We start from the raw sequence: 20961 nt of genomic DNA, 5'->3' as shown, positions 1-20961 counted from the left end.
TGCAGGTGACCTGGGAGTGAACTGTGTCTGACTCTGACATAAGACTGTCACTGATCTTGTTGCAGGTGACCTGGTGACCAGCCTCTGTTTCTGACTCTGACATGTAAGACTGTCACTGATCTTGTTACAGGTGACCTGGTGACCAGCTGAACTGTGTCTGACTCTGACATAAGACTGTCACTGATCTTGTTGCAGGTCCAGCTCTGGTGACTTTGACTTTTTGTTGCAGGTGACCTGGTGACCAGCTCTGGGAGTGAACTGTGTCTGACTCTGACATAAGACTGTCACTGATCTTGTTGCAGGTGACCTGGTGACCAGCTCTGGGAGTGAACTGTGTCTGACTCTGACATAAGACTGTCACTGATCTTGTTGCAGGTGACCTGGTGACCAGCTCTGTGTCTGACTCTGAGTGAATCTGTGTCTGACTCTGACATAAGACTGTCACTCTGACATTAAGATCTTGTTTGTTGCAGGTGACCTGGTGACCAGCTCTGGGGTGAACTGTGTCTGACTCTGACATAAGACTGTCACTGATCTTGTTGCAGGTGACCTGGTGACCAGCTCTGGGAGTGAACTGTGTCTGACTCTGACATAAGACTGTCACTGATCTTGTTGCAGGTGACCTGGTGACCAGCTCTGGAAGTGAACTGTGTCTGACTCTGACATAAGACTGTCACTGATCTTGTTGCAGGTGACCTGGTGACCAGCTCTGGGAGTGAACTGTGTCTGACTCTGACATAAGACTGTCACTGATCTTGTTGCAGGTGACCTGGTGACCAGCTCTGGAAGTGAACTGTGTCTGACTCTGACATAAGACTGTCACTGATCTTGTTGCAGGTGACCTGGTGACCAGCTCTGGAAGTGAACTGTGTCTGACTCTGACATAAGACTGTCACTGATCTTGTTGCAGGTGACCTGGTGACCAGCTCTGGGAGTGAACTGTGTCTGACTCTGACATAAGACTGTCACTGATCTTGTTGCAGGTGACCTGGTGACCAGCTCTGGGAGTGAACTGTGTCTGACTCTGACATAAGACTGTCACTGATCTTGTTGCAGGTGACCTGGTGACCAGCTCTGGGAGTGAACTGTGTCTGACTCTGACATTAAACTGTCACTGATCTTGTTGCAGGTGACCTGGGAGTGAACTGTGTCTGACTCTGACATAAGACTGTCACTGATCTTGTTGCAGGTGACCTGGTGACCAGCTCTGGAAGTGAACTGTGTCTGACTCTGACATAAGACTGTCTCTGATCTTGTTGCAGGTGACCTGGTGACCAGCTCTGGGAGTGAACTGTGGATAAGGCTTGTGGTTGGGGATCTACCAGGGGACAGGAAACTGGCTCTGTATGTCGCTGAACAAGGTCAGTATGAAGTCAAACAGTCCTAGATTAGGAAGTTAATGTATAGCATGCAGCAGATGTTCCATTACTGCTATCACCTGGTTGAGTGTACAACGGAAATACAAAGCCCAGGCCTTGCATGTATGAGTCCTGGAGAGTCTTGTTTCTGTTCTGTATGGGAACATCCAGTAAGTGTTTCCTGAAAATAGAGCCCAGACAAACCAGGAGGCATATCCTGTTTTCCTTCTGTAATTGTCATATCCTGTTTTAATGTCTGTAACAGCCAACGGTGGCAGCTTCCGTGGCAGCGGCAACATCACCATGCAACCCAGCCCCGACAACAAGACCGCCGATGCCCTGTACTACCAGTTTTCTGCCCCCCAGGGCCAACAGGTCCAGGTCACCCTGTCCCAGAACAGCCTGATGTACCCGCTGGCCTCTCTCGACTTCTATGATGGTCTCCAGCCCAAGGACAAGCTTCTGGTGTCCTTCAAGTGAGTGGATGGGGCATGAGACTGTATCTAGAGACCTGATTATTTCTCAGGGCACAGGAGACTGTGTTTAGAGATTTGATTAATTGTCAGTGGACAGGGAGACTGTATCTAGAGATCTGATTATTTCTCAGGGCACAGGAGACTGTGTTTAGAGATTTGATTAATTGTCAGTGGACAGGGAGACTGTATCTAGAGATCTGATTATTTCTCAGGGCACAGGAGACTGTGTTTAGAGATTTGATTAATTGTCAGTGGACAGGGAGACTGTATCTAGAGATCTGATTATTTCTCAGGGCACAGGAGACTGTGTTTAGAGATTTGATTAATTGTCAGTGGACCGAGGACTGTCGTTTTGGTGTTTGTTTCATCACATCTGGACTGGCTGGAACTGATCTATGTTGACAGGACCAAGACACAAGCATTCCCAGTGACGTCGCCTAGCAACGCTGCTGCTGATGGTGGCCAGGAACTTCAATCAGAGGGAAAACTTCAGTCTGGAGTACCAGGCAGTGGACCAAAGTCAGATATACTTCATTTTGATGTATAGTATATAGTTAGAGGACCAGTGTATATAGCTGAGAAGGCTGGGGTCAGATATATGTCGTCTCTATTCAGAGTATGTAAAGGACAACAGTGTGATAAACATCAGCTATACTCACAGTTTTCTGCCTAGAGGACCAAACTCAGCTCTTTGCTTTCTTTCAAACTCAAACCACTTCACTTTCTCTCAATTCTGGGATGCCTTGATTAAAAAGACTGCCATTGTAGGACCAGGGTGTGCCGGTCTAGGCTCAGATAGGTGCAATATAGCAACAATATAGCTAGTGGTGCTATGTGCAGTACACATGTCTAAGGTGAGATGCTGGAGTAAGGTTGTGTCAAAAGGCAGAGCAAGGTGACACAGCAATCTTTTCCCAGGAGCATAGTCAGCAGTTAAACTTCCTTTTAAATAATCCACATACAGCAATACAAGAAGCTTGTCCTAAATACACACTATCAGGTAGTGTCAGCCATGTTGATTGTTGATATTGTTGTGCAGGTTGCAATGTTGTGGCATCTGGAACCAGGGGAGACTACTCTTTGAACCCTGAGGCTGTCCCAGGAACACTGTGTCGCTGGACGATCAGACCAGCAAGTCAGCAAGGTGAGTGAGAGCATCCCTCTCAGAGTTACACAGCACAATACAGGTAGTGGATGTGAGGTGCAATAAATGTAGAACTGGATCCTGATGGAGGGCAATATGATCAGGCTGCCATCATACATCTGGAATATTGCTGAGTGGGGCGTTGACCAACCGAAACGTTCTTACCTGTCAGTAAACATTCTTGTGAACATTCAAGTACAGATAAGTATTTGAGAGATTCCATGTCAAATAATAGTATTTAGGTTATTATTTTGTTTTGTGTAATTCAATACAATAATGTTTAGAAATACATTTTTGCACACTGCTACAGACATAGTCACTGTTCTCCAAACAGTTTGAATGTGGCTTCAATATACTTATACTGACAGAAACAAATAAGGGAACACATGAAAGGACGAGTGTTCCTTTATTTTTTCCATGGTTTCTTCACAAGCTTTGTATCGCATAGCTTGTGAAGAAACCTGGAAAAAAGTCAGGGAACATGTGTGCTTTCATGTGATCCGTTATTTCTTTCCCTCAGTATATTACATAATATTTGGACTATTATAAATGATAATTGTGTCTTTTCTTGAATGCCAGGTACCGTGTCTCTCAGGGTTACCAAACTGAGTCTCTCTGTCAATCAGACTGTTACCATATACAGCGGGGTCATGGAGTACGGTGTGACCTTGGCAACATTTGACCTGACCAATATGGACCAGCAGCTGCCCAAGTTCAGTGCTCCAGCCAGCAAAGGCGTTGAGTAAGAACATTCAGACTTGTGTGAAGTTTTTGTGTGTACAATACATATATATATATATATACTGGTACATAGCTAGGAAACAGTGTATCATAGACACAGCTAGAAAACAGTGTATCATAGACACGGCTAGGAAACAGTGTATCATAGACACAGCTAGGAAACAGTGTATCATAGACACAGCTAGGAAACAGTGTATCATAGACACAGCTAGGAAACAGTATCATAGACACAGCTAGGAAACAGTGTATCATAGACACAGCTAGAAAACAGTGTATCATAGACACGGCTAGAAAACAGTGTCATAGACCTAGGAAACAGTGTATCATAGACACAGCTAGGAAACAGTGTATCATAGACACAGCTAGAAAACAGTATCATAGACACAGCTAGGAAACAGTGTATCATAGACACAGCTAGGAAACAGTGTATCATAGACACAGCTAGGAAAACAGTATCATAGACACAGCTAGGAAACAGTATCATAGACACAGCTAGGAAACAGTGTATCATAGACACAGCTAGGAAACAGTATCATAGACACAGCTAGAAAACAGACTATCATACACATAGGTAGGAAACAGGGTGTAAACACATAGCTAGTGAGCTATCATACACAAAGCTAGTAAATGGTACATTAAACACAGCTAGGAAACAGGTTATGGTAAACACATGTCTAGGAAACAGGTGTTAAACACATGGCTAGGAAACAGGTTGTGTTAAACATACGGATAGGAAACAGGTTGTGTTAAACATACGGATAGGAAACAGGTTGTGTTAAACATATGGCTAGGAAGGTGGTTGTGTTAAGCATGGCTAGGAAATAGGTGTTAAACACATGGCTAAGAAACAGGTTGTGTTAAACACAGCTAGGAAGTAGGTTGTGTTAAACATGGCTAGCAAACAGGTTGGGTTAAACTTCTGGCTAGCAAAAAAGGTTGTGTTAAACATATGGCTAGCAAACAGGTTGTGTTAAACATGGCTAGGAAACAAGTTGTGTTAAACATGACTAAGAAATAGGTTGTGTTAAACATGACTAGGAAACAGGTCGTGTTAAACACCTGACTGGGAAACAGGTTGTGTTAAACATGTTGCTAGCAAACAGGTTGTATTAAATATGGCTAAGAAACAGGTTGTGTTAAACACATGGCAGGAAACAAGGTGTAGTAAACACATGGCTAGGAAACAGGGTGTAGTAAACACATGGCTAGGAAACAGGGTGTAGTAAACACATGGCTAGGAAACAGGGTGTAGTAAACACATGGCTAGGAAACAGTGTAGTAAACACATGGCAGGAAACAAGGTGTAGTAAACACATGGCAGGAAACAGGGTGTAGTAAACACATGGCAGGAAACAGGGTGTAGTAAACACATGGCCAGGAAACAGAGTGTAGTAAACACATGGCAGGAAACAGGGTGTAGTAAAAACATGGCAGGAAACAGGGTGTAGTAAACATATGGCTAGGAAACAGGGTGTAGTAAAAACATGGCAGGAAACAAGGTGTAGTAAACATATGGCTTGGAAACAGGTGTTCAACATATGGCTAGCAAACAGGTTGTGTTAAACATGGCTAGGAAACAAGTTGTGTTAAACATGACTAAGAAATAGGTTGTGTTAAACATGGCTAGGAAACAGGTCATGTTAAACACCTGGCTGGGAAACAGGTTGTGTTAAACATGTGGCTAGCAAACAGGTTGTATTAAATATGGCTAAGAAACAGGTTGTGTTAAACACATGGCAGGAAACAAGGTGTAGTAAACACATGGCTAGGAAACAGGGTGTAGTAAACACATGGCTAGGAAACAGTGTAGTAAACACATGGCAGGAAACAAGGTGTAGTAAACACATGGCAGGAAACAGGGTGTAGTAAACACATGGCAGGAAACAGGGTGTAGTAAACACATGGCCAGGAAACAGAGTGTAGTAAACACATGGCAGGAAACAGGGTGTAGTGAACACATGGCAGGAAACAGGGTGTAGTAAACATATGGCTAGGAAACAGGGTGTAGTAAAAACATGGCAGGAAACAAGGTGTAGTAAACATATGGCTAGGAAACAGGGTGTAGTAAAAACATGGCAGGAAACAAGGTGTAGTTAACACATAGCTAGGAAATAGGGTATAGTAAACACATGGCCAGGAAACAGGGTGTAGTAAACATATGGCTAGGAAACAGGGTGTAGTAAAAACATGGCAGGAAACAAGGTGTAGTTAACACATAGCTAGGAAACAGGGTGTAGTAAACACATGGCTAGGAAATAGGGTATAGTAAACACATGGCCAGGAAACAGGGTGTAGTAAACACATGGTTAGTAAACAGCGTGAAATGTAGTGGCTGCTACACTTACGTTTGAATTAATTATTGTTTGGCTTGCAAATGAATGGATGGACAATTTGTTTGTTCTCAAAATTCACAATCTTGCACTGTATATTTCTTGGAACATATTTGACAAATATCTCATATAATTTTTATTTTCAAGAGCTAAGCTATAAGTAATCAAGCTATCATAATCCTTTTTGTCATTAGATTTTGAAAATACTTCATATCTTCAACTACCGAGCTATATAACATGTTTATTTAACAGACTGGTGTACAAGTCCAACAACACCTGCAAAAACTGTACTGCTCCAGTCGTCATGGCAACATATGCAGTGTCACAGGAAGGTGGGTACCCGGTAGATTACTGATGACAGGAGATGTGTTCAGAATACCTGTCATCCGTATCACCTGCACTATATTATGCAGATGAGTTATCATTCAAAATTCTGATGTGTTCTGTCAAAGAGAATATTTTAAACATAAATTAACACTGTTTATCATGATATTTGTGTGAACTTCCATTACCCCAAATGTAATGAGTTGTGATTCATGAAAAAACATGAAAAGAGTGGTCATTCAGTATGCTCATGATGTTGCTTCTTACTGCAGTGTGTGGAGGCCTGCTGACCAAGGCAGCTGGACAACTGACCAGCCCAGACTACCCCGGACTCTACCCCCTCAACTCGGACTGTGTCTGGGACGTCACCAACACCACCTCCAACACCACCACCAACACCACATCGTCACAGCTCTTCTATCTCTCCTTCAGTGCCTTGCAGCTAGGTCAAGGTCACTTTGTCAGAGTCAAGGACACAAATAATGGTACTTCACAGTTGCTGGCACAATATGGAGGGATGGTGAAGCCGAACGACATCATTGTGGCAGCAGAGTCAACCAGCGTGGAGTTCACTGCCAGATCGCCCAAGAAAGGCCCCTTCACCCCTGGACAAGGATTTGCAGCAAACTACTGGAAACTGGGTTTGTACATTCATTCTAGAATTCTTATTGTTTTAAAGTCCAAAGAATGTGTATTATCTATGTTTGATTGTTTTCAATGACATTAAATGGTACACTTGTAAGCTCACTGTCTGCATTAAATGGTACACTTGTAAGCTCACTGTCTGCATTAAATGGTACACTTGTAAGCTCACTGTCTGCATTATATGGTACACTTGTAAGCTCACTGTCTGCATTAAATGGTACACTTGTAAGCTCACTGTCTGCATTAAATGGTACACTTGTAAGCTCACTGTCTGCATTAAATGGTACACTTGTAAGCTCACTGTCTGCATTAAATGGTACACTTGTGAGCTCACTGTCTGCATTAAATGGTACACTTGTAAGCTCACTGTCTGCATTAAATGGTACACTTGTAAGCTCACTGTCTGCATTAAATGGTACACTTGTAAGCTCACTGTCTGCATTAAATGGTACACTTGTAAGCTCACTGTCTGCATTAAATGGTACACTTGTAAGCTCACTGTCTGCATTAAATGGTACACTTGTAAACTCACTGTCTGCATTAAATGGTACACTTGTAAGCTCACTGTCTGCATTAAATGGTACACTTGTAAGCTCACTGTCTGCATTTTGACTGATAGAAGGCTTTTAAGGAGCTGCCCAGTCTTGGTGTAAAGACAACTTCTTCAGTGTGGGGTGACGTTGATCCTTCGTGTCTCAGAAGCAAGTTTGGTTTAAGAAGTGTTTTCTTACATTTAGGATATGATGCTCTCTCAAATGTGTTGATGTTTTATGATAGAGGTGTGGGTTTGAGTGGAAATCATGAAGGCTAAAATACACTGACTCCACAGTTACTGCATGCGCTCCCCTGTATTTGTCCTTGGGTCCAGACTGTTGCGTGTAGGTGGACATTTAACTACACTGACTTGACAATCACTGCATCTTCTCCCCTGTGTTTCTCCTTGGGTCCAGACTGTCGCGTGTAGGTGGACATTTAGCTACACTGACTTGACAATCACTGCATCTTCCCCCTGTGTTTGTCCTTGGGTCCAGACTGTTATGCGTGTAGGTGGACATTTAGCTACACTGACTTGACAATCACTGCATCTTCTCCCCTGTGTTTGTCCTTGGGTCCAGACTGTCGCGTGTAGGTGGACATTTAACTACACTGACTTGACAATCACTGCATCTTCCCCTGTGTTTGTCCTTGGGTCCAGACTGTCGCTGGAGGTGGACATTTAACTACACTGACTCGACAATTACTGCATCTTCCCCTGTGTTTGTCCTTGGGTCCAGACTGTCGCGTGTAGGTGGACATTTAGCTACACTGACTTGACAATCACTGCATCTTCCCCTGTGTTTGTCCTTGGGTCCAGACTGTTGTTAGCGTGTAGGTGGACATTTAGCTACACTGACTTGACAATCACTGCATCTTCTCCCCTGTGTTTGTCCTTGGTTCCAGACTGTCGCTGGAGGTGGACATTTAACTACACTGACTTGACAATTACTGCATCTTCTCCCCTGTGTTGTCCTTGGGTCCAGACTGTCGCGTGTAGGTGGACATTTAACTACACTGACTTCGACAATTACTGCATCTTCCCCCCTGTGTTTGTCCTTGGGTCCAGACTGTCGCGTGTAGGTGGACATTTAGCTACACTGACTTGACAATCACTGCATCTTCTCCCCTGTGTTTCTCCTTGGGTCCAGACTGTCGCGTGTAGTTGGATATTTAGCTACACTGACTTGACAATTACTGCATCTTCCCCCCTGTGTTTCTCCTTGGGTCCAGACTGTCGCGTGTAGGTGGACATTTAGCTACACTGACTTGACAATCACTGCATCTTCATCACAGCGTTTGTCTGTCCTTGGTTCCAGACTGTGGGGGAAACTTCACCACAAGCTCCTCAACTGGGCAGTTCCATAGTCCAGGCTACCCCAAACCTGTCGCGAAAAGCTCACTGTGTGTGTGGATTGTAGAGTTACCTGCCCATGGGAACAACAGCACTGTGCGCAACTCGGTTCAGTTCAAGTTGACAGTCACAAGCACAGACAAGAAGCAGCTGTAAGTTCATGGTCACTGACCTGTCTACTCAGTTTACAGTTTACATCAGTTTAGTACATCAAGATACTTGGTCCACATTAGGTTTTTGACTTGCTTTGCTCTTATGCCTGTCCATTAGCTTGAATGTGACAGTCTAAGTGACATGTTGTGAATCATGCAGTCCATGTGACATGTTGTGAATCATGCAGTCCAAGTGACATGTTGTGAATCATGCAGTCCAAGTGACATGTTGTGAATCATGCAGTCCATGTGACATGTTGTGAATCATGCAGTCCAATGTGACATGTTGTGAATCATGCAGTCCAGTGTGACATGTTGTGAATCATGCAGTCCAAGTGTGACATGTTGTGAATCATGCAGTCCAAGTGACATGATGCAGTCCATGTGACATGTTGTGAATCATGCAGTCCATGTGACATGTTGTGAATCATGCAGTCCAAGTGACATGTTGTGAATCATGCAGTCCAAGTGACATGTTGTGAATCATGCAGTCCAAGTGACATGTTGTGAATCATGCAGTCCATGTGACATGTTGTGAATCATGCAGTCCATGTGACATGTGTGACATGTTGTGAATCATGCAGTCCATGTGACATGTTGTGAATCATGCAGTCCATGTTGTGAATCATGCAGTCAAAGTGACATGTTGTGAATCATGCAGTCCAAGTGACATGTTGTGAATCATGCAGTCCAGTCCATGTGACATGTTGTGAATCATGCAGTCCATGTGACATGTGACATGTCAATCATGCAATCATGCACCCATGTGACATGTTGTGAATCATGCAGTCCATGTGACATGTTGTGAATCATGCAGTCCATGTGACATGTTGTGAATCATGCAGTCCATGTGACATGTTGTGAATCATGCAGTCATGTGACATGTTGTGAATCCATGTGACATGTTGTGAATCATGAGTCCATCATGTTGTGAATCATGCAGTCCATGTGACATGTTGTGAATCATGCAGTCCATGTGACATGTTGTGAATCATGCAGTCCATGTGACATGTTGTGAGTCATGCAGTCCAAGTGACATGTTGTGAATCATGCACTCCATGTGATGTGTGAATCATGCAGTCCATGTGACGTGTGAATCATGCAGTCAGTGACATGTGTGAATCATGCAGTCAAGTGACATGTTGTGAATCATGCAGTCCATGTGACATGTTGTGAATCATGCAGTCCATGTGACATGTTGTGAATCATGCAGTCCATGTGACATGTTGTGAATCATGCAGTCCATGTGACATGTTGTGAATCATGCAGTCCATGTGACGTGTGAATCATGCAGTCCATGTGACGTGTTGTGAATCATGCAGTCCATGTGACATGTTGTGAATCATGCAGTCCATGTGACGTGTGAATCATGCAGTCCATGTGACGTGTGAATCATGCAGTCCATGTGACATGTGAATCATGCAGTCCAAGTGACATGTGAATCATGCAGTCCATGTGACGTGTGAATCATGCAGTCCATGTGACGTCTGAATCATGCAGTCGATGTGACATGTTGTGAGCCATGCAGTCCATGTGACGTGTGAATCATGCTGTCCATGTGACTTGTGAATCATGATGAAGTCCGTGTGACATGTGAATACTGCAGTCCATGTGACGTGTGAATCATGCTGTCCATGTGACGTGTGAATCATGCAGCCCATGTGACTGTATCATGTATGAATGCCTTCAGTGACATGTGAATCATGCAGTCCATGTGACTGTATCATGTATGAATGCCTTCAGTGACATGTGAATCATGCAGTCCATGTGACGTGTGAATCATGCAGTCCATGTGACGTGTGAACGTGTGAATCATGCAGTCAATGTGACGTGTGAATCATGCAGTCAATGTGACGTGTGAATCATGCAGTTAATGTGACGTGTGAATCATGCAGTCAGTGTGACGTGTGAAGACCATTTCTGGTTCTCTTCCCCCCCCCCCGAAGATATTACTGGTATATTGCTAAAAGCGGCGAAAAACTAAACTCAATCACTCACTCACTCACTCTACAGTGTGATGCTGCCTGTATGTACAGTCTGTTGTACACACTCAATTTAAATTGTGAATGTTAGAATTGTTGTCCACACTTTTGGAAATGCCTTGTTTCAACAGTGATTTGCTGGCCATCCATGACGGAGGGTCCATTAGCAACCCGCTGTTGCCAGTTGTGTTCAAGAAGACTCAGACTGGAAATATCATTGCCCGCACCAACACCATCCTAGTGATGTACAACTACACTGCTACCAAAGCCCAGGACGGAACCGGAATGGGATTCTCTCTTGACTTCAGTGCCTTCAGTAAGTAGAACACAGAGCATTGCGTCAGACCTAGGTTGTACGTAGGATGGTATAGGGTCTGGATACTCTCACCTTCAGTAAGTAGAACACAGAGCATTGCGTCAGACCTAGGTTGTACGTAGGATGGAATAGGGTCTGGATACTCTCACCTTCAGTAAGTAGAACAGAGAGCATTGCGTCCAGACCTAGGTTATGCAACCCTAGGATGGAATAGGGTCTGGATACTCTCACCTTCAGTAAGTAGAACACAGAGCATTGCGTCAGACCTAGGTTGTAAGTAGGATGGAATAGGGTCTGGATACTCTCACCTTCAGTAAGTAGAACACAGAGCATTGCGTCAGACCTAGGTTGTACGTAGGATGGAATAGGGTCTGGATACTCTCACCTTCAGTAAGTAGAACACAGAGCATTAAGGCCAGACCTAGGTTGTAATGCATTAGGATGGAATAGGGTCTGGATACTCTCACCTTCAGTAAGTAGAACACAGAGCATTGCGTCAGACCTAGGTTGTACGTAGGATGGAATAGGGTCTGGATACTCTCACCTTCAGTAAGTAGAACACAGAGCATTGCGTCAGACCTAGGTTGTACGTAGGATGGAATAGGGTCTGGATACTCTCACCTCCAGTAAGTAGAACACAGAGCATTGCGTCAGACCTAGGTTGTACGTAGGATGGAATAGGGTCTGGATACTCTCACCTTCAGTAAGTAGAACACAGAGCATTGCGTCAGACCTAGGTTGTACGTAGGATGGAATAGGGTCTGGATACTCTCACCTTCAGTAAGTAGAACACAGAGCATTAAAGTCCAGACCTAGGTTGTGGAATAGGGTCTGGATACTCTCACCTAGGATGGAATAGGGTCTGGATACTCTCACCTTCAGTAAGTAGAACACAGAGCATTGCGTCAGACCTAGGTTGTACGTAGGATGGAATAGGGTCTGGATACTCTCACCTTCAGTAAGTAGAACACAGAGCATTGCGTCAGACCTAGGTTGTACGTAGGATGGAATAGGGTCTGGATACTCTCACCTTCAGTAAGTAGAACACAGAGCATTGCGTCAGACCTAGGTTGTACGTAGGATGGAATAGGGTCTGGATACTCTCACCTTCAGTAAGTAGAACACAGAGCATTCAAGTCAGACCTAGGTTATAATGTAGGGATGGAATAGGGTCTGGATACTCTCACCTTCAGTAAGTAGAACACAGAGCATTGCGTCAGACCTAGGTTGTACGTAGGATGGAATAGGGTCTGGATACTCTCACCTTCAGTAAGTAGAACACAGAGCATTGCGTCAGACCTAGGTTGTACGTAGGATGGAATAGGGTCTGGATACTCTCACCTTCAGTAAGTAGAACACAGAGCATTGCGTCCAGACCTAGGTTATAATGTAGGATGGAATAGGGTCTGGATACTCTCACCTTCAGTAAGTAGAACACAGAGCATTGCGTCAGACCTAGGTTGTAATGAGGATGGAATAGGGTCTGGATACTCTCACCTCCAGTAAGTCAGGTTGTAGCAGAAGTGGGATACAGAGCAATAAACAATGTCCAGACCTGGGTTTTAATGCACAGAATATTCTGTCATGAGAAGGATGGAATAGGGTCTGGATAACTCTCACCTTCAGTAAGTAGAACACAGAGCATTAGGCCAGACCCAGGGTTAATCACGTAGGGATGGTATAGGGTCTGGATACTCTCACCTTCAGTAAGTAGAACACCAGACTCCAGCGTCAGACCTAGGGGTTGCAGGATGGAATAGGGTCCGTTTACTCTCACCTTCAGTAGGATAGAACAGAGAATAGGCGTCAGACCTAGGATTTATGCATCAGTAGAGATGGAACCAGGGTCTGCATAAGTAGACCTTAAGTAATATGAACACTCACCGGCATTGGAATACAGACCTATAGACCTATGTTTAGGATGGAATAGGGTCTGGATACTCTCACCTTCAGTAAGTAGAACACAGAGCATTGCGTCAGACCTAGGTTTGTACGGTAGGATGGAATAGGGGTCTGGAGACCTTCAGTAAGTAGAACACAGAGCATTAAGCCAGACCTAGAATTGTAACGGGATGGAATAGGGTCTGGATACTCACACCTTCAGTAAGTAGAACACAGAGCATTCGTCAGACCTAGGTTATGCATTAGGATGGTATAGGGTCTGGATACTCTCACCTTCAGTAAGTAGAACACAGAGCATTGCGTCAGACCTAGGTTGTACGTAGGATGGACTAGGGTCTGGATACTCTCACCTTCAGTAAGTAGAACACAGAGCATTGCATCAGACCTAGGTTGTACGTAGGATGGACTAGGGTCTGGATACTCTCACCTCCAGTAAGTAGAACACAGAGCATTGCGTCAGACCTAGGTTGTACATAGGATGGTATAGGGTGTGGATACTCTCACCTCCAGTAAGAATACCGAGTATTGCAACATACCTAGGTTTTACTCTAGTCATCAGACAGATGTATAGCTAGGAAACACAGATACAGATACATAGTCACCTGACAAAACCTACAAAGCTACAAAGCAAGGTGCAGGCACGGCTATGTTGGGGTCTGGGAGATAGTCGCCACCACAGACATGGTACATCTTTACACCTAGCACTGTGTGTGTTCCAGGTTGCAACAGGAGCCGGCAGTGCGGTGGGGACGGAATCTGCATCCACCCAGACTGGGTGTGTAACGGAGTGGACGACTGCGGGGACATGACAGATGAGAGGAACTGTAACGGCACCGGCCCTGCTGACCGCTCTGGTCTGGGTGAGTAGCAGGATATCGCGATTTCTTTTCAGGTAACTGGTCCCGCTAGTAGAACAGAGCCAGTGTTGGCATACATTGTCTGACACAATTCCATTTCCAAGTCTTTCATAAGGGTAGCCTAGACCCGGGTTTGATTCCCCACATGGGTAAAATGTGTGAAGCCCATTTCTGGTGTCCCCAGCCGTGATATTGCTGGAATATTGCTAAAAGAGGCGTAAAACCATACTTACTCTCTCATAAGCATTAATGCAGCCTATTTTTGTCTGTTGCAATAAGGTTCTTACCTAAGGTTGCACTGGGGGCAAGTTGGTTTCATCTCCTGAAATCAAACTCTGATCTAATACCATAGGCCAACACCATACTCTGTGAACTCCTAAGTTAACTAACAGCAACTGAAAGCAGGTCATCAGATGTGTAGATAAAAGTGAATAAACATGTCTGTGTATGAGTTTTAATGCAGAATATTCCTGAACTGCAGTAAGTTTAGAAGGCAACAGAAATACATGCTAATACTGAATCTTTAAATAAACAGGACAGTTGATCATGCTGTTTACTTGAAGTGATATTTGTAGGTAGATGCTACATCTTCTGCAGGCTTTGCCTATGAAATAATCGACATGCTGGGTAATATTTGAGGTTGTATGTTGCAGTGCACTCGTACTGGGTACCCGTGTGTATCATCTTGGGGCTGCTGTTCGGGGTCATCCTGGCCTTCGTCATCCCCGCCATCTACCGCAGGATCAAGTACCCCAACTACAGCCAGCTGCGGGACCTCAGCGCCCCTGTCGTCACATAATCACCTTCACCTTCTGACCTTCACATTCTTGCAAGCTTTTCTCAGAAAATATTATTGCTTCAGCTGAGTGTTTACTTAGCACATTCACAGAGTATTGCTACCAAAGAATGAGATTTTCTTTAACTTAAAGATTAGTGATGAAGAGAGAACTGTTTCCTATGTTATTGTTTGCTTTACAGTTTTACGGTAGCTTACGTACTATTTTAATTCGTGTTAGCAACTACTGACAAATGGACATCAATGAATATTTTTACAACAGAAACAGATATCTTTTCAAGATGGATGGTATTTTTGTAGACCTGCTTTGTGTCAGTCTGTAATCGGTAGTGTGGAAGTCCTTTCACAGGTAGGTTATTTAAAACACAGTAGAGTTGATTCATGTTTGAACTAATATTGTTTTGGGTTGTTTTGCTAGTTTTTGTCTCATGTTGGCATGGTGGGTATTTCAGCCTTCCTAAACCTATGGTCTCCCTGGTAACAACACACGGAAGGTGCTTCATTATTAGATGAGCATTTCAGAAATGTTTGTTTCACATTGTGTACTCACCGTGTTGAGGTGCTGCCTGGATCAGTGTCATGACGGATACCACCCTAGCACATTGGCGGAGAGAGAGAGAAGGGGGTGGGGGTTTGGTGTGTGTTTGTTTTTTGAACCCCTGCCCTTTTTTAATTTTTTTTTTTTTTGGGGGTGGGTGGGGTGTGTGTGTTTGAAAATGACTTAAGACCACAGATTGAAGATTTGTTTGTGCGTTGGATCCGCCCATGCTAGCACCAGGCGAGGTGAATACACACTGTGAAACGCAACATCTTTCACTAGCAAAATGAAACCAGTGGTCGACGATGTTAGCATTCCAATGGTGGAAAGGCTTAAGAAATGTTAGTGTCATCATGCTGATGGATATATAAGCCTTGATAGCCACATTAGTGTAAACAGATTATCATAGACCAGTGGTACAGAGCGTGGTACCTGTTGACAAGGACAAGTTCAGTATTATGTCCATACAGATTGATGATACTTACTACCTACTTAAACATTCCATCAAGGATGTACACATTAGAATCTCGCTATTGTGAGTTTACATGCAGTTTGGTGTTGAGCGTGGGGAACTAACACCTGCAGTAAGTGTTGGAAGGAGATCTGTGGTTCTACATAGTATTGGGAAAATACTTTAGGTGTACTTATTTTGCAGATCATTTTTAAAGCATAGATCTGAGATAGTTGATCTCTTTTTGATGACATTTTTCATGGTCAGTAATTGATAGGTACAATTTGTATCGGCCTTTGGTAACTATTGGTGGTAGCTGTAGACGATAAAGACTGAAGATTCTGAAGTCTTCGTGTTTATTTTATATGTTGGTAAGGAATATACTCCTAGGTCAAATGTAGAGATAGTATGTATCAGGTAATATGACCCACCAGGCCGTATGACCCACACTGCATATCTTGACCATGTTGAACAACACCAGTGCTTGTGACTATTCGTTAGTCCAGGGTTAATATTCAGGCAGTTGTTTGTGGACATTAGTACTGTGTGGGTCAAGCAGTGTTGTAAACCGTGTTTGTTTTTAGTAACCTGATACATTCTGCGGCTAGTTCCATATTTCCTGAGATTTGGAGGTGTCATACTAATTATACTTGATAACACTGTTACTGCTACTGAGAGATCTTAAAAGATAGGGACTTTTCTATCGTTTGGCCTAGGACTAAATAGTAGCATTGAGTCTGGGTTTTGAAGAGCATTGCTCAGTTTGATTTTCAAGAGAATAGCGTTGTTAGTGTTTTCATAGGAATACCAGTAAGATTGGTTCATGTCTGATGTGTGTGATGTGCCTCAGTTGGGACTCTCAGACTTGTGGTATGGTACTGTGTGGACTGTTTAACATTTTCCAGCTTGGAGTCATCCAGGAAGTTAAAAAGATTCAGTGTTGGAATCTATCACCATGGCAACATATATTTCAGGATATTTAGACAAGAGTTTTACCCAAGTTGGATTTATCAGGACATGCAGGTAGAAATGTGGAATACTTTTGAAGACATTTTGAAGACCTGTTGAGAGTTCTCAGAGTGTGTAAGGCATCCATTCTTGCTCAAAACATAGGTGTGTCAGAAAACATCTTGTGCTCCTTGCTCCTACATATTATAGATGGAGTCAACTCCAGGTAACTCCAACATGGGCGTCTATGTGATACATGTACACTGTCTCTTCCATATCTCCATTAGCTATGGCATATTTAGTCACATGTGTTATGAAATTTGTTTCTGATTGTACTCCGGGGGATGAAGCAGACCTGTTGTCTTATTAACAAATAGTTCAGTTTTTGAAGAATATTCACAGGTATTTTTCTCAAGAACCACTTAAACCAGAGAGTCCTTGGTGTGTTCATTATTGTTATACAATGTAGTCATTCTTCTCCAATGCTTATGTTCTGATGACCAAGTGCACGCTTCAAGATTTTAGCAAGAGTTTTCTTGTGATATTTTACAGAGGTTTATATCTCCTAATAACTTTGATTTTGTTTTGTTTCAATGACTTTTTAACCCAAATGTTAGTCAGTTAATCTTTTAAAAGCATAATATGCCTTGTCTGAAATGGTTGTTTTAGATCACATGGTGATGTAAAACTGTACGGATGACATGAAATATATACACACCGAAATGATCAGCACAACTCCTTTATTGGCATACATTCCAAACTGGTAACCATGGAAACATCTACAGTGACCACAGTTTAACAATGTCCAAACTAGCCCAGACTCCTGTGACAACTTGGCAAGGGAACTGAATATTGTTCATAATCTATAGAAACAATGGTTCACAGGTTCTTAAGACACAAGAGACCATTGAGAGGGTAGTCAAATAACTGTTGGTCAGGAGATGAAGTTTCGGTTTCTGAATTTTAGTATATTATATGCCACTTTATGTACGAAAATAAAAAGAAATTTTAAATCCTTATCTGATCTGAAATTAAAAGTTGGTGATGCTCAATGTTTTCCAAGGTGTATATTTCCGATTGTGTTCAGGATATCTGAGAGAAACGTTGTTGCTTTTGAATTTTGTTTAATGCACACCGAATTGAATCAAGTGTGTGTTTACTTGTTGCTTCATCGCATTTATGATTATCAGTTGTTCCGTGAAGCTTGTCTTGTGTTGCATCAAGCACCGTATGTTATGGACGTGTATTCAAGGGTATTCCTTCCTAGATTGGGTGTGGTTATTTGTCAATACCCCAATGATACAGCTATTTTCTGATTGGTCAAGCGCTTATTTCACCACTGCACCGCAGTTCATCCATATTGTCTCATGTTTGCACAACTGTAACTTCAGCTTTTGTTGGGGATTATGAGAAACTGCATACAGCAAGACCCTTGTAATCTGGACTACAACAAACTGTCTGGATCTGTACAATCTGTCACTTACATGGCTACATTTTCATGAACCAGGGCAGTCGAAGTGGAAGTGCTTGCTATTAAACATTTAGTGTTTCCCCTAGGCATTTTTAGCAGGGCGCTGAGCGGTGGGGTAGCCCAGTGGTTAAAGCGTTCACTCTCCATGCCGCAGACCTGGGTTTGATTCCCCACATGGGCAAAATGTGTGAAGCCTATTTCTGGCCGTGATATTGCTGGAATATTGCTAACAGCATCATAACACCAAACTCAGTCTGTCAGTTCACCAGGGCGCAGCACCCTGCCCTTTTTATTTGGCACCCTGTGTTTCTTTTAGTACAATAATATATATTAACCCATGGTTGTTTTTATTTTCTATTTTATGTTAAGTTTAGTGAAATAACTGTGGGTTTTTTTAGCCTTTAAGAATCATATGCATGAATGATTTGACATAATACTTGGAAATCTGTTATGGTATGCTGTTTTTGGTATAGGGGTGTCCCGTTTGAAATTCTGTCACCCTGCCCTTTTTGGACCCTTCGGGAAACTCTAACATGTATGTTCCGGTTATGGTCAAGCCAACTTCCTTTTAGACATTCAATATTTAGGGTCGCTTTGAATTCATCACCATGGACAGCAGCCTCAGATCCCTGGCACCGCCTTCACGTCTGACATTGAGGTGCATGATAAACACTTTATGACAGCATCAGTTGGAGTGTTATGAAGGGTTTGGTATAATTTGAGACACCATCAAGGAGTCACCAGTTACCAGGACACCACCATTGTAGTTGTCTAGGTAAACAGGATTCCAGAGTGGTTTTAATAATTCCTTGAATTATGTACAATTAGCTTCTGTGTTATGGCATGTGGACAGTTGATAATGGAGAGAGTTATCTCAGATGCTGATTATCATTATTGTATATTTTGATAACATAAATAAACATTGATTATCATAACACAAGACTTTATCCTTTTTGTGTCCCAAACTTGGATGTCTAGATGGAGGTCAAAATCGTTCACTTGTAAAATGTTTTCTTTGGATGAAAACTCGACCCATTCGTGAAAAGCTTTTCATGACGTTTGACAAAATGAATATTCAAGAAAAATACAGTACTTTTCGTGTACAGGAGGCAATGGTTTGTAAAGTAGGAGTGAGAACAGTTCCTTCCTTTTATAGTCTGTTTGCGGTGAAAACGTACCGATGAATTTCACTTTAAACAAAAAAGTAAATCAAATAAAGTGAAATTAAGATTGCAAATCCTCATAATTTTAATTTAAATCTCAGAATTTTATTCAGCTTAGGATAAAAGTTGTTTAACAAACGATCATAGTTTCAAATCGGTATTATTGGTTTGTATTACAAGGGGGTATGCACATAAAATCAAACCCTGAGAACAAGGAGGGTTGGTCTAAGTTAACGCTGGTCACGTACCGCACGTGCATTTGTTTCACTGTTCCAACTACTACGCTTACCCCCTTGTAATGCAACCCAATATAAGCGATTTGAATCTATGATCGTTTGTTAAACACCTTTTTTCCGACGTAGAATAAAAATCTAAGACTTAAATTTTCAATTGGCAAGGTAGAATTATGAGGATTCGCAATCTTAATTTCACTTTATTCGATTTACATTTTTGTTTAAAGTGAAATTTACCGGTACGTTTTCACTGCAAACAGACTATAGTACAGAAGCACATTGGTCGATCTGGAGTGAAAACAGAATTAGATTCAACCAGCACCTTATTACTCATTCGTAAAATGATTATATTCATCCTCTGGTCCATTTTAGGGGACCTGTGAAGAGATCCGCATTAGAAATTGTCTTCAGTAACCCATGCTTACAGAGTTGCAGAAACCGCGTAAAAAATTCACGGAGTTCTGTCACTTATCATGATTTCGAATTGTAAGGTGTTACGCCCAAAGGTCCACTCATCACATTTAACATAGACTACGTGATCAAGGTTAAAAACTGACACGTTGTGTACATGATATAAGCATCTTAAGGTACAAACAAGCGGTGCACAGTCGAAAAGGTACCTGACTGAATATACTGGATATGTGTTAAGGTATAGTGTGTGTGTGTCTGTGTGTCTAAGTTCACTTTATGTCGTACATAATATGGTGATGTGCGGAAACTCAGTGTTCCGAGGCACAAACAAATATTACCAACCAACTTCGCGAGCTCTCAATATACCACTGTATTCGACACATATTGTTGGTACTATTGTGTTAAGGCCTGCACCAACATCATTTTATGGGTAGCGTTTAAGCTTTTAAAGAATAAACACATTTGAAACATTCATTTCAAAGAACGTGTTTACAGTTTATTTCTTGCACAGAGTTTGTTGAACCAATTTGTCTATACAAAATTACCCAGTTAAGGATTGCTGTTACAACCTGTTCCAAGAATGAGTGCTGCTCAAAGAGACATAGTCACATGTGACAACAGATATTTCGATTTTCAGTGACAAAACACAAACTGGGTATGCTTTGATGGAATCCAGGACAAAATCCACCCGGACAAAATCCACCCGGACAAGATCCACCCCAAAATTGCAACCTAGGACAAAATCCACCCGGACAAAATCCACCCCAAAATTGCAACCTAGGACAAAATCCACCCGGATAAAATCCACCCAAAAAAATTGCAACCTAGGACAAAA

General features: G+C 42.6%; 1 protein-coding gene across 1 annotated transcript; it reads left to right on the top strand.

The window, feature by feature from the left end:
• The first annotated feature begins 1695 nt into the window (after positions 1 to 1695).
• LOC124257661 (cubilin-like) lies at positions 1696 to 15519 on the top strand. Its single transcript, XM_046691779.1, has 10 exons — positions 1696 to 1834; positions 2240 to 2353; positions 2874 to 2978; positions 3558 to 3720; positions 6302 to 6381; positions 6646 to 7014; positions 8872 to 9058; positions 11172 to 11356; positions 13978 to 14118; positions 14769 to 15519. The coding sequence occupies exons 2-10, from the start codon at positions 2290 to 2292 to the stop codon at positions 14912 to 14914; spliced, it is 1440 nt and encodes a 479-aa protein (XP_046547735.1). The 5' UTR covers positions 1696 to 1834; positions 2240 to 2289; the 3' UTR covers positions 14915 to 15519.
• Positions 15520 to 20961: the final 5442 nt, after the last annotated feature.

This window comes from Haliotis rubra, unplaced genomic scaffold, assembly GCF_003918875.1.
Source record: "Haliotis rubra isolate DU_JTF1 unplaced genomic scaffold, ASM391887v1 Scf117, whole genome shotgun sequence".
NCBI classification, from domain to species: Eukaryota; Metazoa; Mollusca; class Gastropoda; order Lepetellida; family Haliotidae; genus Haliotis; species Haliotis rubra.
Note: the sequence above shows the minus strand (reverse complement) of the source record. Positions and strands in the feature narration are given on the sequence as shown.

Bases quoted from the DNA above. Each gene is read 5' to 3' on its own strand.
- LOC124257661 (XM_046691779.1), top strand. From the start codon at position 2,290: ATGGTGGCCAGGAACTTCAATCAGAGGGAAAACTTCAGTCTGGAGTAC. The intron at 2,979-3,557 runs GTGAGTGAGAGC...CTTGAATGCCAG, and splicing joins CAGACCAGCAAGTCAGCAAG to GTACCGTGTCTCTCAGGGTT. The intron at 11,357-13,977 runs GTAAGTAGAACA...TGTGTGTTCCAG, and splicing joins TCTTGACTTCAGTGCCTTCA to GTTGCAACAGGAGCCGGCAG.